This window comes from Schizosaccharomyces pombe, assembly GCF_000002945.2.
Source record: "Schizosaccharomyces pombe strain 972h- genome assembly, chromosome: II".
Taxonomy (NCBI): domain Eukaryota; kingdom Fungi; phylum Ascomycota; class Schizosaccharomycetes; order Schizosaccharomycetales; family Schizosaccharomycetaceae; genus Schizosaccharomyces; species Schizosaccharomyces pombe.
In genome coordinates, this window is record NC_003423.3 from 1,402,570 (window position 1) to 1,427,490 (window position 24,921).

Here is a 24,921-nt window from a genome sequence, read left to right on the forward strand (position 1 = left end):
TATATATCTATTTCAAACAGTTTGAAAAATTGACATCTTTTGTGAAGTTTACGCTTCATCAGGTAAATTCAAGGTAATTAAAGATTTTTATACAGCCTTGTGATTTTACTTCAGCTACACTTTAGCTTTCGAATCAGTGGCCTTCGGAAATATGAAAAGTCGTTAGCGTAACAAGTCGTAGCCTTCAAATCAAATTTCCTAGTTTGCTTTTGTTTAAAGGATGATTTTCTAATTTAATGTCAATGTCTGCACATTTATTGATTTTCGGTATAAATCTGACTGGATAGTTGACTCGAGATATCTAACTTAATACGTTCATAACATGCAAGTCCATCCTTGCAATATTGAACCAGAAGTATGATCCGTTAAAGATAAAGACCTATTATCATTAATATATTTATTGTGAACGTGAAATATACCATAAGTACATTCCTCCAATCCTAGCAAGTGTTCCTGTTACAAATGAAAAAGCCACAAATCAATGCAATTTAAGTTGATAGATTTTTAGACATAAATTTATAGAAAATATTATGTTATTTAAAATAAAAAGCAAAAGATACAAATTACTGCTGCCCAGGTTTATTTCTCATCGTCTAAGACATTACGCAAGTGCAACTCAGTCTCTCCCATCTCACCTTTGTCTCTTGTAAACTTAATCTTCCTTGTAAGAACTCATAATGGAAAATAAAGAACTCAGAAAATCATACTTCCAAAGGATATATCAAAGCTATATCCCTGCTTATGGTATGTGAATCAACTTCACAACGTGAACTAACTAAATTTAGCCTTTGGTGGTGCTTGTATGCGAAATTAATTAATTCAGTATTTAGCTAATTTCTATAAAACAGTAATTGCTTCTGTACCTAGAGCATTTAAACGACCCTATGGCGGTCCTTTCGTTCCTGGTTGTCTTTTGTGTGGTGGATTCAATGCTATAGGAGGGTATTTACAAATATACTTATTTCTTTTGTACTGTTCTATTTTACTAATTACTTTTTCAGTCTTGCAATTGCTAGTGGTGGTAAGTGATTTTGGTGACTAGTATTCCAATTCATTATATGTTGCCTTGGTAAAATACATAGGAATTTAAGGATAGACGTTTGATTTCAAATATTACTCCTCACGATCATTAAGCAGCTTTTATGAATGTGTTCAATTTCGTTTTAAAAAGTTTCAAGTCTTTGCAACTATTAGGATTGTTTTTCATTTGCTTTTCGCAATTTATTGACCTTACGAATATAGACTTAACCAACGGTTCAGGAATTTGTACAGCTTGGTCAATTGCCTATCTAATGATTAATGCTACCAAATCAATCAAATCTTTTCGACTATACCCAATTGCTCTAACTACATTCGCAACTGCCAACGCAGTCGGTTACGGGAAAACCTTCATGAATGAATATTAAAAAGTGATATATTATACGATATATACAACGTTGAACCTCAAAACCATTATTCCAAAAAAGAAGACGAAGAAAACGTGGTGGAAACACCACCGTATTTTCTTCAAATGTACAGTTACTTACTCCTATGAAATTCTGTAAAAATTCCTCGGATAGTAAATAGTACATATATATAAGCAAACAAGTTTATGAAAGAATTAAAAATTATAAAAGAAAATGTTATGTAGGAGGTAAATCCTAATTATGTACCATCTGGTAGCTATTAAGCATTTAAGCTATAACTAGGAAAAAGAACAAAATAGCGAAAGACATATATATATGGAACAGCCAAGTGATAAACACAAATAGAAAAAGTTGAAAAACAGGAATACTCTATAAGGCATTCAATTACGAACCGGGAGAACGACAAGTTTCATTCACAGTAGCAGCTTGCACTGTCGGAGACTCACTGGACAAAACGACATCAGCTAATTCTGAAGATGAATCACTAATATACCGTTTCAAATCATTGAGAGAAGACTTTAGAGATGGATCTGATGAAAAGTTCTGAATATATTCTTCGTCAACTTCACGTTCTTTGGGATGTGAAAAGGATCTTTATAGGTTAACAATTGATACGAAAACAATGAAATAAATGAAAACTTACATATATTCCTGTAAACGATTTCCGACTGGCCAATTCATCAATGCTCTTAGACAACCAATTACAATACCTGTGCGATGCTTAATGAATCGTTAGCAAAGCAATAATTAAGAAAATAATCTAAAGAAAAGAATAACCTACCTTTCCACGACTGCAATGGAGCAAAACAGGCCAATTTTCTTTATTTAAAAGAAGTTGTAAAGTTTTTCGTACAAGATCGTCAACGTCTAGCAAGCGGGTTAGCTAATCAAAGTAAAGTAATTAAAAAAAAACTTGAAACAAGGAATGAAGAATAATTAAAATATCTTTTTAATTTTTAAACAAAGTGTGCAACAAGTTAAGATGGTGGAAAGCTTACCTGAAATGTCGGGATTTGAGGAAGAGGAAATGCAATCGTTTTTCCGATGTTTGCTTCCAGGCATGGCAATATGATAATAATTAATGTGATGTTTAGTGAAGTAGTGGAGATCCTCTTCGGAATACTCTTCTTGTCTTAATGATATAATGGTACGGATGTGTAAGGATTCCAGGAAATTGAAATTAGAAGCACGTGGACATGCAGAACGATAAATAATTCCAGGATAAACGACCCCAAAATTATCTGGTACAAGCGGTGAATTGGAGAATGTCGAGGCATCGTTGGAAGTGTCAACTACCTTGATACCATCTTTATGGGCATTCAACTCTAAGCAACAAACTGGTTTTGCCTGTTCTTCCGAATTCACAGAATGACAATCGTTTAAACAACTGTCATGACTCGACACCTCGGGTATAGACATAGAAATTTGGTCCCTATCCGAAGTAATTGATATCAACTTCTTTTCAAGTTGGAATGGAAAAACAATGGCCATCAATCAACTACCCTCCCAAGCACATTCGAAAAATAAAGAAACCACTTAAAATGTTTCTCTAATTATGAACGATTGATGGTGCCACAACCTCAATTTGACTACTTAAGAAACTTCTAAACGATAGCGGTACCAGGACGACAAGCGTTAAGACCTGAACAGTAAATTGGAAATAAAGTACTATACAAAAATACTGATTTGGCAAATTTTGCCAAATGTATTACTTTTCTGAGGATATTGTAGATTCTTGGTGAGGTAAGGTATTTAGCAAATTAACCGGAGCCGATGAAGATGCACAAGTATACGGAAATTTACGGCATATTTATGTAAGCTAGAGAAGAGAGGGACGGTACACAGAAGCCAGAAATCTTTCACTGAATACTCTTATAAAATGCATTTTCACCTTCTTTTATTTGCGCGAGAATCCTATTAAAAACTACTATTCCATATGTCTTTTTTCAACCAAACATCTGGCACTGTAAGTCTAATCAGTAAGTCATAGATGCTAAATAGGAAGAATTATTCAATCCATAATAAAAAAAAACACTATAAAAGCTACAATCGAGTGCAAACAAACAATTCTTTTTCAATACAAAATAAATCGATATAATTTCCGCGACTTCAGTAAAATGCACTATATGAAGCCAATGATAGGATTCTGAGGCAATCTGTTAAGGAAAAAACGGTACCTCTTTAATATTATATTTTGATATGAAAGATACTATATTAGTACATAATCGTTCATATGTGAGTGTGAAAAATTGAGTAAACAAACCAGTAAAAAAAAAGGAATTATGAAAAAAAATTGGATAGAATTAAATACTGATACAGAAACAAGTATTAGAAGTTGAATAAAAGTTGGAAGCAACCGCATTGTTAACGAGTTGAATAATTTGATGTTTCAACTCTGCAATGTTAGGATACCAGTGATGCCGAGCAGCTCATCGAATTAAAACATAATCGAAATATTCATGTAAAATACTATTAATATACAATACAAATTACATTCATGAGTGATAATACATTTGGATTCGCAAATTCTTCGCAACATTATACAAAGAGTATGAGTATTCTTCTGTCTATAATTAGCACTATAAATTATTTTAACTTATACAGCAAATGTCTACGGCCATACCTAGGCGAAAACACCAGTTCCCGTCCGATCACTGCAGTTAAGCGTCTGAGGGCCTCGTTAGTACTATGGTTGGAGACAACATGGGAATCCGGGGTGCTGTAGGCTTCCTTTCATTACTGTATTCATTTTTTTTACATTACTTACACATGTTAGTGAACACAATGAAAGCAAACGTTTCTAAAATGTTTCAACAGACACGGCATGGTATATTAAACACCGGAATGTCAATTACATATGGTTTTTAAATTTGAGTTAATTCTTCTGTAAAAAGATAGTACCTACTTCTTTTTTTTATAGAAGAATGCCTACAAACACGTTTCTCATTGACCATAATAATTTTGCTATAATTGATGCTAACTAATATTGCCTTAAAATCTCCTTATAAACTCAAAAATACAAAGTAATCTTTTTAAATTGGCTGTTTTCTCAATTATGTATAATTTGGCCAACCTCGATCGACTCAGTAATTAAAATTAAAGCCGTAGTGAAGCTTTCTCATACTCTCCAATATGAAATTAATTATTGTGTGCGCTCACCCATCATTTTATTTACTATAAACAGCACCGTGGTGAACAGTTATAGTAGTACCAAAAAACGAATCTAATAATCTAACCCCTACAAAAGAAGTCTTCTACACTTTAATATACATTGGAAAAATGTTGCTCGCGACAGTGGTAATTATTTGTAGGTCCAATAAAACACCCTTTTTCCATGTACCCCAACAAGAATAACTTTTAAAAAAAGAAAAAAAAACGGTGTAGCAGATTTTCATTGATGGAAATAGAACCACTATTTTCACATTGGTTAAATTAGTTTGATCCATTACCACCATATTTGCTGCGCCATTCTTCTTCCATGGACTCATCAATGCGGGTAAATAAGTACTCAGGCTCGCCAATTCTATGTCCAGGAAGTAAGCAAAGCTCCCAAGTATCGGGAATAGCAGCTGCAGGAGCATTCAGTTGCTTGTAAATGCTGGTACTGGTACTAGGCATATAAGGATAGAAAATGGCAGCAAGAAGATAAATCAAGTTCAAGGCATAACCAATTGCATCAGCACACTTTTGGCGCTCATAGAGATAGCACTTGTTGTCGATACGATTGTCTTGTAAGTATTGGTTACCACGAGCTGATATTTCCATGGCAAGACGTAAGCCTTCACGTAACTTAGAGGCCTCAAGTGCGGCATTGTACTTGGCTAAAAGAGCGTTAACGTCTTTAACGAAATCGGCCTTGAGCTTGCCAGCACCAACGGAAGGATCAGTTAGATAATGAGGGACGAGACCATTGTATTTGGCGGTAGTGAATTTAAGTGTACGATTCACAAAGTTACCGAGATTAGCTAAAAGCTCGGAGTTATGCCTAGTAATAAATTCCTTCCATGTAAACATTGTATCCGAGGTTTCAGGGCGAGATGACAAAAGATAATAGCGCCAAACAGAAGGAGAAAGACCAATGTCTTGAGCGGTATTACCGAACACACCAACCCCTCTTGACTTCGAAAATTTACCAGTCTCATAATTCAAATAATCAGTAGTATTGATATGATGCAACATGGTCCATTTCTCGCCAGTACCCAAAAGAGAGGAAGGGAAAATAACAGTATGGAATGGAACATTATCTTTACCCATAAACTGATAAAGTTTGACTTGCTCAGGGTTTCTCCACCACTTCTCCCATTCGTCTGTATAATTGGCGGTAATACTAATATATCCAATTGTTGCATCAAACCAAACATACAATACCTTTCCTTTAAATTCCTCCAAAGGAACAGGAGTACCCCATTTCAGATCTCTAGTAATACAACGTGGACGCAATCCTTCCTTTAACCATGACTCAGTGATGGAGCGACCGTTGTTGGACCATTTCCCTTCAACAGCCGACTGCATAGCCCATGACTCAACGGCAGGTTGAAGTTTATCCAACGATAAGAAAACGTGCTTAGTCTCACGTTTAACGGGTGTTGCACGATCCAGTTTGCACTTAGGATCAATAAGCTCAAAAGCGTTCAAAAGTCCACCGCAACCATCACATTGATCACCTCTGGCATCATCATAGCCACATTTGGGACAAGTTCCCTCGACATATCTGTCGGCAAGGTATCCTTGATGGACCTCGCAGTACAGCTGAGTCATGGTATCTATAGCCATGTAATCATTGTTGTACAGCTTTGTGAAAATATGTTGAGCAATTCCAGTTTGTTTGGGAGTAGTAGTACGACCAAAGTGATCAAAGTCAATCTCAAACCAGTCGTAAACCTCCTTATGTAATGCGTGATACTTATCACAAAGCTCTTTAGGAGACACGCCTTCCTCTAACGCTTTGGTTTCAGTGGCTGTACCATACTCATCAGTACCGCAAATATAAAGAGTATTGTGGTTACGAGCGCGATGATAACGGGCAAAAACGTCGGCGCTAAGAGTACTACCAACAATGTTTCCCAAATGAGGTACGTTGTTGACATATGGTAAGGCAGAAGTAATCAAAATATTCCTTTCATTAGACTTGGGAAGAATCTTCTCACCAGGAACTCGCTCACGCATTAAGTGTTGGGAATTGACATTGCGAGTAGTTTCAGACACAGGAATTTTTTCCGTTGATGTTACGGCAGGTTGCCCCAATGTTTTTTCAAAAGTCAACTTTAAGGCCTGAACAAAGGGTTTTTGCTTTTCGATTTTAAGATACCAAGCGCTAAGGAGTGGATATTCACGGACGGGAGCACCATTCAGAACACAAAAATAGATATCGGAAGCAAGCGCTACTTCTACAGGAGTAAATTCATTCAATATTTCATTTTCTTTGAAAATTGTTTCTAACTGAGAAAGCAAATAAGCAAAGTCTTCCTTTGTCTTTGCAGTATACGCCTTAGGGGTAAACTGAAGGGCTTCCCAATCCAAAATACTAAGTTTAGAAGAAATAAAGGAATTGAACAAATCTTCTTCCTGTTTCCAATACAAAAAACTGTATATCAATTCGTCAGTAAATTGCTACATGCATTAACTAAGCAAACAAAACAACTTACCTGACTATCGCATTTGCATCCGAAACATATTTTTCAGGTTCCTTTGAATTTACTAAACGTACAGAATTGCAGTTTGCAGCTGTGAAGCGTTAGCGGCTCGAAACAACTCATTATTTCTACAATTGTTTATTTCTTTTATACATACCTCCCTCACAAGGTACCTTGACAGAGAAAGCAGAAATGGCAATAGAAACTTTTAATGACTCAGCAAAACTATAAGACGTCTTGAAAGACGCTGGGATTTGAACTTTATAGGTTGCCATTATTTTTGGCAGATGTACTTTGGCTTCAAGTGGGTCGTTTTGAGACAAGCACAAAAGATATAAAAGATAGAACAGCTCGTCAAAATCCGCTATAAGACTATAAAGTATACTAGTAGAGAAGTTGGTGATAGCAATTAAGTAATGCGTAAATTAACTTAATGTGCCAAAGATTTTTTTGCGTTATGTTAACTTACGTTAAGCACGGTGCCGAATACATGCTCTTTTATCTGAGAATATGTATGTATTATGATAAAGATTCATTGTCGTCTATTGTCAGAAAAACAATATTATGCTTGTTAACGAGAAGCGTTCCCGAATTCAATTATGAGCTGCTTTAGTAACGAGTAAAATAAGAACGATACTTCTGTATAAGAGTATCATAACGTTTTACCACAATATCCTAAGATTATTATATTATGAGATTGTTAGTAAAACTAGCCGTGGTAATTGAATACAAAATGTATAATTAATATAATGATTCGCAAAATTTTTGACTGCAAAATAAAAACCATTATGAGAGAGATTTTAGAAGGAAGAAGAAAGCAGGAAAGTAATTATTATTGACAACGAGTGTCACTTGTGGGTATCTACCTCTACATGTCGTTTTTAAATATTATAGGATATACACTCAAACATGCGCCTTGCTTCTTTACAACCAAGCAATTACTCGTACTTCATAAACTGCTAGTAGACGCAAGCATATTTAAACATTCAGCAGGAACCTGTCTTTTCAGGAAAGCGAAAACGAGTTTAAAATGTTTGTATATAGAATGTGTGATGATTACCAGCTTACCCTCTTTTTTGAGATACGAAATCACGCTTCAGAACTCTGGTTAAATTACTCGCGTCTTTGCAGCTATATAAAATTTGGTTTGCCAATGTCTCTAGCAGTTTAATATTCCTTCTATTTTAAAGGATTTGTTGTTTGGAGGAAATGCAAGTAAATTCACGAATTATATTAATATGATACAAAGGACGCAAAGCTTCTTAATATAGCGATACAGAAAGCAGTTATTAAATGCAAAAAGTTGATTTAATTAACTCAATCTTCGGGAACAAAATTTGGATTTGATTCAAAAAAGCCTCACCTCTTAAGGAAATAATGCTGTTGCAAGATTTCACTAGACTCACGACTGATTAAACAACGCCTACACAACAGATAAAGTTATAAACTGACGCAGCACTGAATGTTCAATAACAATAAAAAAACCACAACATAAACACAAGTTCTAATTTGTTCATGTTTTAAAGGCAACTTTTAGGAATAACGCATGCCGATTTCATTAAAGATAAACAGCCTAAAGTTACCTAAAAACCGAAGAGGCAGGCTTTAAGATACGCGTAAAGAATATTAGTTTTGTTCCAAAAACCCAATTAAAATTTTTATGAAAGTAAACAACACGAGAATAGGTATAGATGTGAATTAAAGAAAATGAAACAAAACAAAGGACAAGGAAGTATGTCTCAAAGACTATTGCTTAAAAATAATAACTGTTTGAATAAGTTCGATAGCCAAGGCGGTTTAATTCTTCGCAATTAGGTAAACGCAATTCTTTAGCCTTCTTCAGTGCCTCTTTATCAGGAAAGAACCATCCTTGAGCTCTTCGAATTTCGTCTTCTTTAATTTGTTGCTCGCGCAAACAAGCATTATGGACGTTTTGAGTATACGTATGCTCGACTTTTTCGTTGAGTCTTCTTATATCTCTTGAACTTAGCTTATCCAAATCCTTTTGGCTCATATAGTATGGAATGTTATGCTTGGCAGTAGTACGAGGAACAGTGTATTTATAGTTTTGTTGAAATGAATAGCGCGTATTAACCGACGTACTATCTGACCAACTAAAGTTGGACAAAAAGGCAAAAAGGATTACCACTATCAAAGGTAGCAACTGATAAAATATGCTCTTTGGGGGCATGTCCTGGGCCTGCTGACGACGTGCAAAATTCCTTGGACGGCCGCCAAACTGATGAACTCGAATGCCAGGTCCACCACCGAAGAAAAATGTTCCTGGACCTGAAAAGAACTGGTCACCAAAGAAAGAATTGAACAAATCTTCGGGAGACATATTCGCTTGAGGATAAGCAGAAAATCCAGGATGGCCTCCTGCGTTACTACTAAAAGAGCTGCTCGCAGCAGAGGCGCGAGATTCAGGATCCATTCCTGTACGGTCGTAGTGTGCTCGTAGATTAGGGTCTGATAAAACCTGAAAGGCTTTTGAAACCACTATAAAAAAGTTAGGATACAAAAAAAAACCTTAAAAATTATTAGCTAAAAAATGAAGACGTACTTTTAAATGCTTCGTCAGCACTAGGTGCGTGATTTTTGTCTGGATGGAGCTGTAATGCTAATTTTTTATAAGACTTTTTGATTTCTGTATCAGTGCAGGTTTTCTTTAAATCCAATATTTCATAGTACTGGTGATTTTTGTACTTTATGATTTTCTGGACCAACAAATGTTGTTCGCTTGTCCACTTCTGTTTCTTTTCACCAGCAGAGCTATTCCCATTTTCCCGCACCGACTGTTTTTCAGAAAAAAAGTTACTCTTGTTTTCTTGCTTAGGAGTTGCCTGAGGATTTGGAGAACCTGTAAGCTTTTGCTTTTCTATTTGTTTCACAAAATCTTCGCCCTCAGTGGTAGCATGAATTCGCAAAGATTTATTAGCAAATTTTAAAGCCTTATCATATTCTCCGGCATTTAAATACTTTCTTGCAAGTCCAATGCATCTACACGTAACATGTGTTAGTAATAAAATCTCACGCAATCCTCATTATTCGTACCTAAGGGCTTCTTCTCTACTAGATTCCATTTTGGTGATATGAAAGAAGGAAATTAAGTCCAAGTTTGATGAGAGAACCAAAGTTTCAAGTGCCTTCAATCTCTGCCAACTTTGTACTTGGATGGATCGATGCTACCAGAAACCCTTTAAACCAAGTAACATATCGAAGGTCAAGTGGCTTAAGTAACATGCACTTTTGAATCAATCCAAACACCAAAAACAGGAATAAAAGGGAAAACTAATTGATATATTTAAAATAATTCAAAAAGAGCATTTTTTGGTTTTGGTTGTTTGCCAAGCGAAATAATTAGAGTAATTGGAAAAGTTAAGTGTTTTTCATGTTTTTATGTTTCTTTCGGTTTCAAAGTGGTAAATCAGAAACTTAATAATAGAATGAGCAACAAAAGTGCATGGCAACCTCAGTTTGATGAAATTCACTCATCCGTTCAAGAAGCAGAAGGGTTTTTACAGTCTAGCAACGATGTACAGAAAGCTATAGACGAGGTGCATTATCCTGACAGCCTCAATGACTTGTCGGAAATATCAAAAAATTTGTATATTAGTAGTTGGAAAACGGCGTCAGAGCTAGTGTCTACTTCAGACAAAGGGATCGATTATACATTAAGCGCTATGAGTATTAATCCCAATTTGTCGGTTCCTGAACAACAACACCTTTGGTTGCAAATTGAAGACTCTAGTTCTCAAAATATTCTGCAATACTTCGAAAAGTCAAATAAATTCATCGCTTTTGCACTATCTAAAAATGCCAAAGTTTTGGTTCACTGCTTTGCGGGCATATCAAGGTCCGTAACCTTAGTGGCTGCATACTTGATGAAGGAAAACAATTGGAATACTGAGGAAGCACTCTCCCATATTAATGAAAGGCGCTCTGGAATATCTCCTAATGCTAATTTTCTTCGTCAACTTCGCGTATACTTTGAGTGTAATTACCAACTTGATCGAAGTTTGCGCCCATACCGCCAATGGCTGTTCAGAAGATATGGTGATTTCGCGGTGTTGAATACTAGGGTACCATCTGAAGTCGCTTACGCTGAGACTGTCCGTGCCCGTGCAGGACAATTAGAGCTTCGCTGTAAAAAATGTCGGTTTGTCCTTGCCAGCTCTGATTATCTGGTATCGCATGAACCGAAAGATGAAAATAATTATTCTCATACAAGATGTACTCATTACTTTTTGGAACCTATTCGCTGGATGCAGCCAGAATTGGAGTTGGGAAATTTGGAAGGTCGATTTGATTGTCCAAAATGCAATTCTAAAATTGGTTCTTATAAATGGCAAGGTTTACAATGCAGTTGTCTTCAATGGGTTTGTCCAGCTTTAAGTATTTTACAGTCGCGTGTAGACGCTGTTAGGAAACTCGGTTGATTTTTTTTTCTGCGTGTGTGAATCATCCACTTGCTTCAAAGTTAATGTATATTAGGAAGATCGCTCTAGGTTTTCAAATCATCTATGTTTATTACAAAAAAATGGTTTATCTTAAAACATTGGTTGCTTTTCCAGAGTTGTCGATGAGATCTTGTAATTAAAGTACTAACCAGTTCTGAATACTTATTTTTTAATAAAAACTCTATACTATCATTGGCCTGAGAAAAGTATTTCCATCTGTTCAATGGCAAAGTCTAAGGAATTCTTCTAATCTAATTATCACTTTATGGAGGTATTGCTTACTTTTGAAGATGACTAATATTGCCATAAAATTTCCTAATATTATCATAACGAATTCATGGTAAAGACGTCTTACCCTTACCTTCCGTTGGTTTATAACAGTATTCAACTTCTTCATTACCTATATACACGAAGTATTAAAACTAGAATGGCACCTATTTCAAAGGTCTTTGATTACCTGGTAATTGGTGGTGGAAGTGGTAAGTACAATTCGATACTTTCGGGATTTGATGGGTTAACATTTATGAATATTAGGCGGTTTGGCTTCGGCTCGTCGTGCTGCCAAACATGGAGCCAAGGTTGCTTTAATTGAGGCATCTGGGCGCCTTGGAGGCACATGTGTAAATTATGGATGTGTACCCAAAAAGATTATGTGGAATATTGCTGATCTCGTCGCAAAGATGAAAACAGCAAAGCAAAATGGATTCCCTAACAGTCAGTTAGGTAGTTTTGACTGGGGAATGATTAAACGTAAACGTGATGCATACATTGGACGTCTCAATGGAATTTATGAAAGAAATGTTAATAAGGATGGTGTGGCTTATATTTCTGGTCACGCTAGCTTTGTATCACCTACTGAGGTTGCTGTCGATATGAATGATGGTTCGGGAACTCAGGTTTTCAGCGCAAAATATATCCTTATAGCTGTTGGTGGTCATCCTATTTGGCCTTCGCATATTCCAGGAGCGGAATATGGTATAGATAGTGACGGGTTCTTTGAGCTTGAAAGCCAACCTAAGCGCGTTGCTATCGTTGGTGCTGGTTATATTGCCGTTGAACTTGCTGGTGTATTTGCTGCTCTAGGAACAGAGACTCATATGTTTATTCGCCAAAGCAAATTTTTACGTAAATTCGATCCTATTATCAGTGATGGAATTATGGATCATTTCCAACATATTGGCATCAATGTCCATACGAACTCTTTAGAATTCAAAAAGGTTGAGAAGCTTCCTTCTGGCGAATTGTGTATTCATCAACAAGATGGATCTACCTTTAATGTTGATACCCTACTTTGGGCAATTGGTCGTGCCCCTAAAATCCAAGGTTTGCGTTTAGAAAAGGCAGGTGTTAAGACACTCCCTAATGGTATCATTATTGCTGATACATATCAACGCACTAACGTTCCCACTGTCCTTTCCTTAGGTGACGTTTGTGGTAAATTAGAATTGACCCCCGTTGCTATTGCTGCTGGTCGTCGTTTGTCTGATAGGCTTTTTGGAGGCATTAAGGATGCTCATTTGGATTACGAGGAAGTTCCCTCTGTTGTTTTCGCTCATCCTGAAGCTGGAACTATAGGTCTTACAGAACAGGAAGCCATCGACAAGTACGGTGAAAGTCAAATTAAGGTATACAACACTAAATTCAACGGTCTTAATTACTCAATGGTTGAGCAAGAAGACAAGGTCCCCACTACTTACAAGTTAGTTTGTGCCGGTCCTCTTCAAAAAGTGGTTGGCCTACATTTAGTTGGAGATTTTTCTGCTGAAATTTTGCAGGGCTTTGGTGTAGCCATAAAGATGGGTGCAACAAAATCAGATTTTGATAGTTGTGTTGCCATTCATCCTACTTCTGCTGAAGAACTAGTTACTTTAGTTTAAATTTTGTCTTTTATTTATCCTTTGTTTTGACAGGTTTTCTCACTTCTGGTTTCTTAAATAGAATTAAAATTATGAGTACTTTTATTTAACATCAGATTTATTTGCAAATTAATTGTTCAAAACTTATATGTAATTGTAATAAAGCTATTTCTATTGCTAAAATACCTATATTTGCTTCTGCAATAAAACTGATAAGAAACTAAATATTTTTTTGATTTCCTACATGTCTAACCCAGCAGTATATATGAATGCAGTTTAAGCTCAACTCTCACATTTTAAACCTCTAGAGGAAAAAAACAAAAAAAAAAGATCTCTACCTATGGCATCAATTAGGCAAGCATTTGTAAAAAGGTAAGTAGTTTCGGTATAAAGAAAGATAATGTAGACTTACGATATGAGCTGCAGTTTGCGATTTTATGACATTGGATACAACGCAACAGATCCTGTTTTTCGAGGTATTTATCATGAAAAACTAAAACATCCTGATGATTTTGATTCCATAATTTCTCGAGCGAAAGCTGTGGGAGTAGAAAAAATGATGATTACCGGCGACAATGTCGAAAACTCTGAAGAAGCCCTGAATTTAGCTACAAACTATGGTAAGTATATCTCACAATTCATTTCTTATTTTATTTTACTAGTATAAAAATTGCTTAAACTGTTTACTACTCAACTCATTCGCTTGTGGCATTTTTGTAAACTCTTGTCCTTTTCCTCAAAGTGTTGAAATGAGCCTAATCCAAATTTTTTTATCAGCCTACTAATAAATTACAGAATGTTTCACTAGTACCGTGGGCGTGCATCCATGTCAGGCACAATGCTTTCTAAGGCACTCTGAGGGTCCTGAAGATTATCTAGTAAAACTAGAAGCATTGGCTAATAAGGGCAAAGCTTCAGGAAAAGTAGTTGCTTTTGGTGAATTTGGTCTTGATTATGATAGATTACATTATGCGCCTGCTGATGTTCAAAAGATGTAAGTATTATTTTATATGGTTCGGTCCAATATGATACTTAAAAACTAACAAAAAATTGAATTAGGTATTTTGAAGAACAATTAAAAGTTGCTGTTCGAGTCCAGTTACCACTTTTTCTGCATTCTAGAAATGCTGAGAATGATTTTTTTGCTATCCTAGAAAAGTATCTTCCAGAATTACCCAAAAAAGGAGTAGTACATTCTTTTACAGGGAGTATAGATGAGATGAGGCGTTGTATTGAACACGGCTTGTACGTTGGAGTTAACGGTTGTTCCTTAAAAACGGAAGAAAATCTTGAGGTGGTTCGAGCAATTCCTCTTGAAAAAATGCTTTTGGAGACAGGTATAAAATTTCTATATAAATTTGAACCATCTGTAAGGCAGAATAATTAACAAATATTTGTAGATGCCCCATGGTGTGAAGTACGACCATCTCATGCAGGACATCAGTTTTTGAAAACAAAATTGCCATTTGATTCATGTAAAAAAGAAAGGTTTAAGGAGGGATGCATGATTCGTGGGAGAAATGAACCCTGTAACACTTATATAGTCGCAGAGATTGTAGCGGCGCTGAAAGATATATCGTTAGAAGAATTATCAGAACAAATTTGGGAAAACAGTATTAATCTTTTATCTAAATAGAGTCAGAAATCCATTTCAAAATGGAAATTGCTTCTTTGCTGTGTATTCCACTAATTAGAAAAGTGTTAGCAAATCCTGATTCGTAACATAAACCAGTCCATGGAATGGATGATAGTTCGTGCTCAAGGGTAGCATTGGGAGTTGAAAATATAACTTTTTCTAATCTTCCGTGAACAACTGAAATATCCATACTGACTGAAAGCTCTGTCGATTCTAGATGTTGCTTAAAGGACGGTGTTTGACCAAAGGTCCATTCCCAGGATTGTAGCTCATTAACTGCTTTTAGAATAGAAGGAACACCTAATAAATCATTTTGCTCGAGCGTGATGACTGACTTTGGCTCAATATCGTACAATCTTTTACTTGAAGCACGTGGTTTAGATAAAGGTTTGGTTGTAGTAGAATGAGATTTGTGAAGCAAAAAGCAAGAAATAACCTGCTTTATAAATTCAGCTTTCAATAACTTGGTGTTCGATACAGGAGATCGAGTACTTGAAACACCTTTGGAAAGTATGCCGGTTGATGGACTTCTCAAATATTCGCGAACACCTTCGAGGTCAGAATTCAACAACATCGTTCCATGGTGATAACATCTGTTTCTACTGATTTTATAAGCTGAACCACTAATTTTCCTCTGGCTTTGAGCAAGTACAATATCATGTCGCTGGTTTAGCCGTGCGTGAACACCGAGATTTCGTAAAGCCTGAATCATAATAGACGCATTTTCAGTATGCGAAAATTCCTCTCTGTTCATCAAAACGCTATAATTTAAATTTCCAAAGTCATGGAAAACAGTTCCGCCTCCAGACTTTCGACGAATGATGTTTACAAAATTGTCTCTACACAATTTCACATTAGCTTCTACCCAAGGATTTTGGTTTCTCCCAATTATAACACTAGGAGAATTTGTATAAAGTAGTAGACAATGCTTAGCCGTACTATTCTCATAAAGATAATTTTCAAGTGCTAAATTAAAATATGGATTGACTGATTTGCAAACTACCACCTTTGCTTGTAGTAAGCCATTCAATTGTTTTGAAAAGGTTGCTAGAGATGATTTAGGGTTTGTAACAGCTTCTAGCATTTCCTGAAAAATTCATTCGAATTTTTATGATAATCGCAATCACTTTCAAGGTATTCAAGCACGTTCTCCAAGTAATTTTCACTCGACACAATAAATAGATTGTTTTTAAACCGTCTAAATAGCAAACAGTGTGGGTTGTAGTACAATCCTAAATTAATAAATAGATTGCGCTGTTGAAAATCATTTACGAGTGAAGTTAAAAAGAGCGTTTCTAGTACAATCGTCTCATGCACTTGTCAGCACACATTGATCCTTTACAGATAAGTAAGTGCTTCTATTTATCTCTTTAAATTCTTTTTTTTTTGCATATTAACGAAGCAAGTCCTATGTACGGAGATTGATGAAGCATGCATTCAATTCATTAAATCTCAGATAGAGGGTATAGCCCGTGCTTGCGGTCCTCGTATGCAAGCAAATTTTGAGGGGGTTTTAATTCCATATGTAGATGTTTTAGGGAAATTCCTTTACAGAGCATGTTGCTTGCGGTATGCTACAATGGGCGAGGAAGCAGCTCGAATTGTTTTAGCTAAGCAGGATCGATCGAAAGGACTGGTTCTTGCTACTACTGGAGAAAGGATGACTTCGTTGATATTCTCATTAGTCATTGACTTAGTAGGCGTACATGTCAACAAGCTTTTGAAACAAGCTTCTTATTCTTCTAGCTTTAAATTACCTTTTGGGCTACGAAATTTATTACCTGAAGCCGTAATTTCGAAGGAAAAACATTTAGTTTACATTCTAAATTCCTTTAAACCAATTCTTTTAAAACTTGTTTCAATTATTCGCTTTTTGTGCCTTACAATGAAAGGGCACTGTGCAACAGTTTCTCAATTGCTTTTAGGTCTTAAATATATATCTCTTGATGAAATAAATCCAGAGGAAAAGAAAAAAGTTTTAACCCTATTACTATTGCTTGGTAGTCGGTTGATTGCTTCAATTCTTCAACATTCTAATTCCTATTTTGACCAACACACTATCTCTTCAATTACTGATGAACGGGACCTTGAGGATAAAAATAAATTACCGTTTATCCCTGAGGGCAATAGGAAGTGCTCGCTTTGTATGGAATTCATTCATTGTCCTGCAGCAACTGAGTGTGGTCATATTTTTTGCTGGTCATGTATTAATGGTTGGACATCCAAAAAATCTGAATGCCCTTTGTGCCGCGCATTTTCTTCTCCCTCAAAAATCATTTTACTCCGGTAGATACTTAATCGTTCCGATTTGTCTGACTTGTTAAATGCATAATAATGAGAAGTGGAACACAAGTCCTTCCGTTGTTACGATTGTTAGTCAGATCCTCTTATTTACACATGTTCTACTTAAAATTTATACTTATAATATCACCGCGTCCGCAGCATATGTCTGTGATCTAAGTACAAAAGCATGAGCTTCATTTTACGATGCGCTAAAAAAGTTTCATTTAATAATATTACTCTCTGAGATTCCATTACTTTGCAACTATTAAACTTTTGCTGCTCTAGGTATAGCGTTAATAGTTGCTTTAGTTGCTACAACTCAACCACTTCTACTACTTGTCAAAATACACAATTATGTTCGTTGGCTTGCGTGAAGCAATTATTATTTTATATCATTTTGACCTTTAGTTATATGTTATTTCTAAAAAACTGTGTTCTTCGTACCAAAAACTTTTTACATTTTTACGCCCCTTTCGTGTACTCTTCAGCTTGATAGTTCTGTAATAGACGTAATAGCACTCGAAAATTTCAAAATCGATATCTGCCACTAAAATTATTTTTGTATACTTATTTATTTATTTTTTTGAAATTATCTTTATACCACTTGTATTTTAACCCTCAACAGTCGCTACGTTTTTCTTAAAATTAAAGATTCGAAACTTTCTTATTCAAATATACTAAACGCTTTGTTGGAGTTCATGTCTACAAATTTAGAAGAGAAACAGAGGAGATTTTCTAAGCTTCAAAAGACTTTGGGTGTTGTTTTCCCAGCTGCAATTCTGCTTTCAACTGGCTACACAGTTTGGGTATTTATAGCCCTAATATGCGGTACGTGAATGAAGGGCCAATTCTAACCGCTAAGAAAGAATTTCCATTATATAGTCATATGCTAATTATATTCTATACAGTTGATTCCAATATCAAGATTCGCAATGGCTACCGAAACCTAGGAGGAGGAAGTAAGCTATTACCACAGTTAAATTAAAACATGGACACGACTAACCTTTAAAGTTGTACTTATTATTTTTTTTTTCATAACTTCCGGGTTGGCGTATTTTTCATACTTCAGGGTTTTGTTTTCAAGTCCTTCATTTTGCGGTAATACTTGTATGCTATTCAATAATTGAGTTTGTTTTTATTGTGTTTGGCTAACATCAGTTTATTCTAGTATACACCTATTATGGGTTCGATAATCCAATTTTTTTATGTGGACCTAATGGTGCCCCCCGAATGTGTGGAACTTGCAAATGTTGGCTGCCCGATCGATCCCATCACAGTAGAGTCAGCATGAGATGTATTAGAAAATTTGATCATTATTGTTCTTTGTACGTAAACCGAAAATCCTCTGATCTGCATATCTTTGAATAAAGCACTAATTTTGATCAGCGTTGGCAAAGATGTTTGTTTTTCCAACCAAAAATTCTTTTACCAATTTCTATTTTATGGATTTTCTGCCGCCTGTATGGTTTTGATTAGTACGGCAATCATGATATCGAGAACATATCATTATCGTAGTCTTCCAGGGACTTGGATTTTCGTTCTTGTGTTGTAAGTTTTACCCTATTCACCATAACAGCTAACAATATTATATCAATAGTTCCGCCTTTGGAGTTTTATTTTTGGGTGTAATGTTGGTAAGACACACGGGATATCTTTTATTAAATATAAACAGCCATGAGGCTAAAAACTGGAAGACACGGATCTACTCCTTCAGTGTCTTTTTCCCCGAGCACATGGACTCTAGGGTTTTAGTTCAAAGTGATCCAGGTGATTTACCATGGGATCGAGGCTATTCTGAGAATTGGAGAGCAGTAATGGGAGATCATTGGTATAATTGGATTTTGCCGCTTCGTAGATCACCAGGTGACGGTGAGCATTTTTTGTATAGTCCAAGTTTTGTCAGCAAAATGCAATCAAAAGCTTTATCAATGAATTCTTAATTTTTATGATCTATTAATGTCGTTACTATCTTTGTTTTCTAGATTCTCTAAAAAAAAAGAAACATTCGAGTCAGATAATATTTAAATAATTAATCCTTCCATGCATCAACTCGCCGATATAAAACGCCAAGTGCGTCCTCGTAGGAAAGCGTAATTTCCTTTGTTTTAAAAAATTCATCTATGAAGTCATAATTTTTTTGATTAATCTCGATAATTAGTTTTTTAATAAGCTTATTTTCTCCCGATTCCAGAGATAGTAGCTCAACAGTTGACATTAATCGCTCGAATTTCAGCAAAGGATAGTCTGAAAATTCTAGTACAATCTGCATTGCATCCATTGCAAATTGTACACCTCCTCTCACACTGAACTGGTGGGTCATAACAATTTTTATCATCCAACTTTCAACTAACGTTCCAATCTGATATATAGCTTCGCATTGAGAAGAGCCAATCAAAAGCTTTTGGAGCAGTGCAATGATTTCTTTTAGCCTGGACTGAAATCCTACAATTTCTGCAGAAACCGATGTTGATAATAGAGCAGCACCAGGAAGTTGTTCCTTAATTACCCATGTATCAAGGTCAGAATAGTTGTCAAGTAACGGCCTTAACGTTTGCGAAACTGCACGTAAAATCATGCGAAAAGATCCATTTGTTAAAGTAGATAATCTAGGTTTGACTTGATAAAAAGCCGCATAGTTTTCTGATCCCATTTTATGTCCTATACGAATGTAGACATCCTCATCTTCAATATCATCAAGCCAATCCATGAGTAACTTGAAGTTACTGTAAAGTTTACACATCCGTTCAACTTCAGCAATATCAAACTTGGATTTGTCTGTCTGCAGACTACCAGGTAAATGAATAGATGATGAACTTTCATGAGATTCATAAAAGGCTTCCAACCAATTAACATACTGCATCATAGGCTTTAACTGAACAGATCGCCAAAAATTAAATTGATAATCAAGAGATGGTAAATTTTGAAGCACGGAAAACGTCGTCTCAATCATGTCTCGAAATCGTACAGTCATTTTCGTGGGGACCGCTGAGCTGAAATCATCAGACTGATCGCTTTCCAGCTCCCAAGCATCTGATGCAATTTTTATATCTTCCAACTTTGTGAGGCTCAATTGAGTCTCTAAACCCAACCATTTATCATAAGTTCCGTTTTGCTCAAAAAGAAAAATAATTAAAGGGTCTTGGGTATAATGAAAATGTTGCTCCAACCGCACAGAGTATTGTAGGGTTTCGTGAACTAAATGAACTAAATAATCATCATACTTTATTATATGCGTTAATTTTTCCTTTGCAACGTTGTTTAGCAAATTGATAAATGTAAAAAATGGAGGGACGCCGGGAAAAAATTTTATATCACGCATAAGCATGTAGAAACTACGATTAGAGCGAAAAACTTTTAGTAAGAACTCAAAAAACCATTCTGGTTTTGACAATACATTTGTTTGCTTCTGAGACATAAAGTGGTAACGAAACTGGTTTACATAGGGGGTAATGTACACCTGCATAAATAATGGAAGACCTGTTTCAGAATCTTTAAACGATTGAATGGATCGGACAAAACCAAAAAAACTTTCAAATTTTGATGATTCCTTCAAGTTAGGGTTAATAGCAGGCCAATTAAATAATGTCTTAAGTTTTTCGGTGAGCTCGTTCTTCCATTTTTCTTTCACTTCTCTTTCCTTTTTCTGAAAAAGTAATTCGGCTATGTAATGTAAACAATCAGGTGCAATTTCTGTCTCATCTTTCTTCGTTGACAATGTCGAAAAATCGGTAGAAAAGTCTAAGAAATTTGCAACAGTATCGAGAGAAGCCGATTTTTTGACAAAGGATTGATATACGCATAATAACTCAACTGTGTCTCGGAAAATAGGCGTCGGGTCGGCAGGTATTGCTGAATCTAACCATGCGTCTTCAAGCCCTTCACTAGACCTTCGAAATGCGGCATCTTCGCGAGCCTGCCTCTTTTCTTCTTCGCTTAAAATAGGAAGTGAGTTAGGATCCGGAAGCTGAAGCTCATTGACTTCTTGTTGAAATTTCTCTACTTCATCTGACTTATAAGGATGCCGTGTTCTTGAATCAATAAAATCAATTAACTGTTGGGACATCATCAAAAAGTCCTAGGTGACCCTTCAATGAAGTTTCAGCTGCTATTTGGTTCTTTGTTTACTTCTCTGAACAGTTTTGGAATAGTCAATGTGTTGGCACGACTTTATTTACGGTGCTCGCTAATGTTGCTAATATCATATAGTTTGAAGTTTTAAACAATAAGACTATTGCAATATAAAGTGAGTAGTTTTTATTAAACAAAAATTAATATTCAATAAATTGTTGGCTTATACTTCCAAACTTGTGATTCTGAGTGGGTTATATTTGACAAAGATATGCTGATGGTTACACTTCGTCGCTTTTACGAAAAGAAGTGAATTATACGATATAAATAGCAAAAAAGTGTCTCAATTATTCAGGTCTATATTACTTTTATTAAGGACATTAAGATTTGTTGGTATCGACTGCGCATATTTCGAGACAGAGTATTTAGATGTTTAATGTCCTAGCGTGTGCCAAATAAGGAAGAGTTTTTATCCATTAAAAACAGTATAAGTATTTTCACTTAGAAGAAGTTCACTAAAGCAAATAGATATAAAGAAACAAAGATAAAATAACAAACATCATTGAACAGCACTTCGAATACATTAAAATTGTATTGTACTCTCGTACTTCCAATAAAAGGGGTATAAGTTAGTATATAAAATAAAATTCAAGGTAAATCTTCACTAAGAGATACTCAACTCATCAAATGTGGACAGAGGCATAGGCATTAAAGCTATGACAATCAATAAAAATTTTTGAGAGTAGCAGCGACAACTATTAAAACGAATTCCTTAAAATCTCTTGCATTTCTTTTGCCAACGTATTTGCTATTGAAGTGTTAGTAGAACGAATTGATAGACGAATCAAATTTTGTTCGTAATTTGGTTCAATACGAAGTAAACATCCAACATTCTGTGTACCAAATCGAATAATTCCTGCTCCTACAATATTAAGGGCAATAGAATCAACATTTTGGCATATTCCCCAGTGAAATCCACTAACTATTTTTGTCAGTCGTTTTGCGTCAAGCTTTCTATCTTTGCTGTTGAGTCCGAAAGTTAACTGTGCTTCCCTTTCCACTCCCATTTGACCCCAATGGTTAAAGAAATCATAGCTGTCAAATATTGTCGGTTTCATAAATTTTGATAACAAAACCGGTAATTGGAGGTCTATCGAACGTATAACACCAGTAACATAAGACACATGAATAATCGGAGGTTCGAATATCTCATTAACTCCACTCATAACATATTTTTGCTGAAGTTGAACTCCTGATGGCAAATTTGTATCTTGAAAAGTTGTTGCTAAATGGAAGGTAGAAAAGGTTCTAATTAACGTTGAAGAGAGTGACTTCAACGTATTTGACTGTCGATTTTCATAATACAAATATATGGCGCCTTCTGAATTGTGATATTCTGAACGAACACCAATTTGTATTTGAGAATCTTGGTACAAAATTCCCTTATCTTTCCAACATAAACGATAAAACCCAGGAAGACATGCTGATATGTCATATTCTGGAACATCAATGGGCGTGGATGGTTTGGAAACATTGGGAATGGTTTGAGGATAGGTATCAACCAAATTTACCTTGCTGCTAGGACGTGACTTTGGATGCACTCCATCTCGATTTCCGTCTAAAAATGGGGGAACTTCATCACAAACCAATTGGAGAAAGTCCCTTGGCATTTTTAAAAGTTGAAGATATTCACATGCTCTTTGTTGTACTTCTGGATTTATAATAGTAGAATATTCCTGAAAAACCTTCGCAATTCTATCGTTCAATTCAGGCTGCAAATTTGCCAGTTTGATTAAAGTGGTTAAAAGCAGAACCCTCGTACTGGGAGAAGAAACATTCAGCTTACGATAAATTGTAGAAAACTGATGAACAGGTTGGCTGTCCGGGTAATCGGTAATTAAATGCCCAAATTCACCAAGAACATAACCTCCAGCTTTGACTAAGCATTCATGAATCGTTTCAGACTGTAGTAAGCTGAATAGCCGTTTGGTAGCATATTCCTGGATTTCTTCGTTGTTCACAATGACATGAACTAGCTGATGCCAGACGCCATCATCAGCGGATTTTCCAGCTATCCGAAGCAGTTGTATAGTAACATCGACATACCATTCATAGTCGGTAGCAAAGGTCTCTGAAATTATGGCAACCTTAGAAATAAGATCCTCCTGAGTTACTGAGTCAAGATGTGGTAAATACTGCAATAAATCGGCAACGATGAGTTTAGCATTTTCCTCGTCACACATCATATACAAGAGTTCTAAACTTTTTTTTCTAAGGGAAACATCCTTGTACCTCAAAGAGGATAATATTAATTCCTTATAATGCTTTAAAGAAGTGATAGAATGTCCGCATGAAATTAGATAGGCAGTCGTCTCAAAAGCCAAATACCGAATATTGCTTTCTTTATCAGCGATCATGTCAGCAAGTCTGTCCATACATTTTTCGTACAAAGAATGAGATTCGTCGACTAGAAAAGCCAGTTTGATGGCTTCGAAAAGGATAGCATTCACCGCATTTACTTGTTGTACGTTTGAGTTATCATTTGGCAAACTAAGGATTCGATCTAGTACACGTATTAGAGTTGCCCTTGTGGGATTGTCCGAAGGCCTTTCGCAAGCAAGTAGAATACGACAAAGATTAACCTGTAGCCAAGGGCAAGGTACAGAATAATACAAATAGTCACTTGAATAACCGTGTTCAAAAACTATGTTCTTCAGTTTACCAACCGCTTTTCCATAAGCAAATTTTTGATATTTTGGCTCCCGAATTACGATTAAATTAACAAAATTAGAGACCGCCAACGAAACGTTAAGGTCATCATCACCTAGTATCATAACTATCGGCTCAAACCATTCTGGGTTGATTAGATCCGGAAACTTTCGATAAATATGTAGGAGAGCTAAGGCAGATTTCTGACGAACAATATTTTCGTTGCTTGCCGACATTAGAAGTTTATAGATGTCGTAGTACACGGTTTCACATAATTCTCGGCCACCAATGTTGGCTATTGTATGCAAGGCCAACGAATTTTGTAAAGAGTCATGACTCAAAAGATCTTTTTTAATACTATTTATAACCAACTTCATCAACTCATGGTTCTCGTTTAGCAACAAAGCAACTGCCAAATAACCAATGAGTTTTTCACTATACTTCGTCCCTGAAAGGAGTTTTGCAGCTTCCATATGGCCAAAAGTGATGGGATAACCCAGCATATATATATATAAAAGCTTGCTGACATATTTTTTTCGGTCATACGCAGATAAAGTAGAACTTTGAAACTTTGCACGAATTTTAGCCAATTCAACATTTACACGTTTCTCTTCATCGTCATGCTCTAAACTTCTCAAATCCGAGATAAACGCTCGAAGCCCTTTCATATTGTTGCTAGCCACCATTTTTTACTATTTGTATACTTTGTGAGCAATCACACTTTTATCGGTATTGTAACATGCAATATTCTTATAAACTCAACCCAAAAGATTCATTACAATGGCACTATATCCAAATACCCACCAATTGAGCTTTTGGCTTAGAACAAACAAAGTTGTAAGAAGCGACGCGCTGTTCAAACAATACTTT

At 35.8% G+C, this 24,921-nt stretch overlaps 12 protein-coding genes, 11 long non-coding RNA genes and 1 other non-coding gene across 25 annotated transcripts; 13 read left to right on the plus strand and 11 right to left on the minus strand.

The window, feature by feature from the left end:
* Window positions 1–108: 108 nt before the first annotated feature.
* SPOM_SPNCRNA.5167 lies at window positions 109–709 on the minus strand. The gene has a single exon (NR_194523.1). It is a non-coding gene; the product is annotated as a non-coding RNA (long non-coding RNA).
* On the plus strand, window positions 629–1,616 carry aim19. Its single transcript, NM_001021480.3, has 5 exons — window positions 629–744; window positions 786–800; window positions 849–942; window positions 1,002–1,021; window positions 1,243–1,616. The coding sequence occupies exons 1-5, from the start codon at window positions 678–680 to the stop codon at window positions 1,404–1,406; spliced, it is 360 nt and encodes a 119-aa protein (NP_595584.1). The 5' UTR covers window positions 629–677; the 3' UTR covers window positions 1,407–1,616.
* On the minus strand, window positions 1,377–3,163 carry siw14 (inositol pyrophosphatase Siw14). The gene is made up of 4 exons (NM_001021481.3): window positions 2,405–3,163; window positions 2,188–2,273; window positions 2,050–2,126; window positions 1,377–1,998 (listed from the first exon to the last, which is right to left on the minus strand). Exons 1-4 carry the CDS (start codon window positions 2,895–2,897, stop codon window positions 1,791–1,793), a joined length of 864 nt encoding a protein of 287 aa, NP_595585.2. The 5' UTR covers window positions 2,898–3,163; the 3' UTR covers window positions 1,377–1,790.
* SPOM_SPNCRNA.5168 lies at window positions 1,683–2,079 on the plus strand. Its single transcript, NR_194524.1, has one exon. It is a non-coding gene; the product is annotated as a non-coding RNA (long non-coding RNA).
* SPOM_SPNCRNA.5169 lies at window positions 2,381–3,316 on the plus strand. The gene has a single exon (NR_194525.1). It is a non-coding gene; the product is annotated as a non-coding RNA (long non-coding RNA).
* Window positions 3,317–3,815: 499 nt separating this feature from the next.
* Window positions 3,816–4,255, plus strand: SPOM_SPRRNA.32. Its single transcript, NR_151418.1, has one exon. It is a non-coding gene; the product is annotated as a 5S ribosomal RNA (ribosomal RNA).
* Window positions 4,256–4,347: 92 nt separating this feature from the next.
* Window positions 4,348–7,314, minus strand: rar1 (methionine--tRNA (Met) ligase Rar1; the record flags this gene model as incomplete). The annotated part of the gene is made up of 3 exons (NM_001021482.3): window positions 4,348–6,990; window positions 7,052–7,130; window positions 7,197–7,314. 3 exons carry the CDS (start codon window positions 7,312–7,314, stop codon window positions 4,839–4,841), a joined length of 2,349 nt encoding a protein of 782 aa, NP_595586.1. The 3' UTR covers window positions 4,348–4,838.
* SPOM_SPNCRNA.5170 lies at window positions 6,961–7,380 on the plus strand. Its single transcript, NR_194526.1, has one exon. It is a non-coding gene; the product is annotated as a non-coding RNA (long non-coding RNA).
* A 96-nt stretch (window positions 7,381–7,476) lies between these two features.
* Window positions 7,477–7,762, minus strand: SPOM_SPNCRNA.5171. Its single transcript, NR_194527.1, has one exon. It is a non-coding gene; the product is annotated as a non-coding RNA (long non-coding RNA).
* On the plus strand, window positions 7,524–8,657 carry SPOM_SPNCRNA.5172. The gene has a single exon (NR_194528.1). It is a non-coding gene; the product is annotated as a non-coding RNA (long non-coding RNA).
* SPOM_SPBC17A3.05C (J domain-containing protein) lies at window positions 8,197–10,211 on the minus strand. The gene is made up of 3 exons (NM_001021483.3): window positions 10,094–10,211; window positions 9,603–10,039; window positions 8,197–9,538 (listed from the first exon to the last, which is right to left on the minus strand). The coding sequence occupies exons 1-3, from the start codon at window positions 10,120–10,122 to the stop codon at window positions 8,793–8,795; spliced, it is 1,212 nt and encodes a 403-aa protein (NP_595587.1). The 5' UTR covers window positions 10,123–10,211; the 3' UTR covers window positions 8,197–8,792.
* SPOM_SPNCRNA.5173 lies at window positions 8,659–9,321 on the plus strand. Its single transcript, NR_194529.1, has one exon. It is a non-coding gene; the product is annotated as a non-coding RNA (long non-coding RNA).
* An 84-nt stretch (window positions 10,212–10,295) lies between the features above and the next one.
* On the plus strand, window positions 10,296–11,478 carry SPOM_SPBC17A3.06 (phosphoprotein phosphatase; the record flags this gene model as incomplete). The annotated part of the gene is made up of 1 exon (NM_001021484.3): window positions 10,296–11,478. Exon 1 carries the CDS (start codon window positions 10,486–10,488, stop codon window positions 11,476–11,478), a length of 993 nt encoding a protein of 330 aa, NP_595588.1. The 5' UTR covers window positions 10,296–10,485.
* Window positions 10,317–11,772, minus strand: SPOM_SPNCRNA.5174. Its single transcript, NR_194530.1, has one exon. It is a non-coding gene; the product is annotated as a non-coding RNA (long non-coding RNA).
* A 98-nt stretch (window positions 11,773–11,870) lies between these two features.
* On the plus strand, window positions 11,871–13,587 carry pgr1 (the record flags this gene model as incomplete). Of its 2 annotated transcripts, none has more annotated exons than NM_001021485.2 (2): window positions 11,871–11,978; window positions 12,034–13,587. In NM_001021485.2, the coding sequence occupies 2 exons, from the start codon at window positions 11,927–11,929 to the stop codon at window positions 13,374–13,376; spliced, it is 1,395 nt and encodes a 464-aa protein (NP_595589.1). The 2 variants fall into 2 exon arrangements, with proteins under 2 accessions (NP_595589.1, NP_001417930.1); NM_001431021.1 differs by having other exon boundaries at window positions 11,927–11,978; window positions 12,034–13,376.
* On the minus strand, window positions 11,947–12,221 carry SPOM_SPNCRNA.5175. The gene has a single exon (NR_194531.1). It is a non-coding gene; the product is annotated as a non-coding RNA (long non-coding RNA).
* On the minus strand, window positions 13,562–13,937 carry SPOM_SPNCRNA.5176. Its single transcript, NR_194532.1, has one exon. It is a non-coding gene; the product is annotated as a non-coding RNA (long non-coding RNA).
* Window positions 13,629–15,294, plus strand: SPOM_SPBC17A3.08 (deoxyribonuclease Tat-D). The gene is made up of 5 exons (NM_001021486.3): window positions 13,629–13,727; window positions 13,782–13,975; window positions 14,151–14,349; window positions 14,415–14,692; window positions 14,756–15,294. Exons 1-5 carry the CDS (start codon window positions 13,696–13,698, stop codon window positions 14,989–14,991), a joined length of 939 nt encoding a protein of 312 aa, NP_595590.1. The 5' UTR covers window positions 13,629–13,695; the 3' UTR covers window positions 14,992–15,294.
* Window positions 13,986–16,247, minus strand: aim22 (lipoate-protein ligase A). Its single transcript, NM_001021487.3, has one exon. The coding sequence runs from the start codon at window positions 16,073–16,075 to the stop codon at window positions 14,984–14,986; it is 1,092 nt and encodes a 363-aa protein (NP_595591.1). The 5' UTR covers window positions 16,076–16,247; the 3' UTR covers window positions 13,986–14,983.
* On the plus strand, window positions 16,160–17,656 carry pas4 (peroxin pas4). Its single transcript, NM_001021488.3, has 2 exons — window positions 16,160–16,339; window positions 16,398–17,656. Exons 1-2 carry the CDS (start codon window positions 16,303–16,305, stop codon window positions 17,279–17,281), a joined length of 921 nt encoding a protein of 306 aa, NP_595592.1. The 5' UTR covers window positions 16,160–16,302; the 3' UTR covers window positions 17,282–17,656.
* Window positions 17,657–17,776: 120 nt separating this feature from the next.
* On the plus strand, window positions 17,777–19,331 carry pfa5 (palmitoyltransferase Pfa5). The gene is made up of 6 exons (NM_001021489.4): window positions 17,777–18,102; window positions 18,183–18,233; window positions 18,286–18,381; window positions 18,443–18,599; window positions 18,661–18,822; window positions 18,872–19,331. The coding sequence occupies exons 1-6, from the start codon at window positions 17,973–17,975 to the stop codon at window positions 19,212–19,214; spliced, it is 939 nt and encodes a 312-aa protein (NP_001018794.2). The 5' UTR covers window positions 17,777–17,972; the 3' UTR covers window positions 19,215–19,331.
* Window positions 17,956–21,415, minus strand: drp1 (RINT1 family protein). The gene has a single exon (NM_001021490.3). The coding sequence runs from the start codon at window positions 21,338–21,340 to the stop codon at window positions 19,304–19,306; it is 2,037 nt and encodes a 678-aa protein (NP_595594.1). The 5' UTR covers window positions 21,341–21,415; the 3' UTR covers window positions 17,956–19,303.
* Window positions 19,454–21,937, plus strand: SPOM_SPNCRNA.5177. The gene has a single exon (NR_194533.1). It is a non-coding gene; the product is annotated as a non-coding RNA (long non-coding RNA).
* apl3 (AP-2 adaptor complex subunit Alp3) lies at window positions 21,659–24,878 on the minus strand. Its single transcript, NM_001021491.3, has one exon. The coding sequence runs from the start codon at window positions 24,735–24,737 to the stop codon at window positions 22,101–22,103; it is 2,637 nt and encodes an 878-aa protein (NP_595595.1). The 5' UTR covers window positions 24,738–24,878; the 3' UTR covers window positions 21,659–22,100.
* Between the last annotated feature and the right edge of the window lie 43 nt (window positions 24,879–24,921).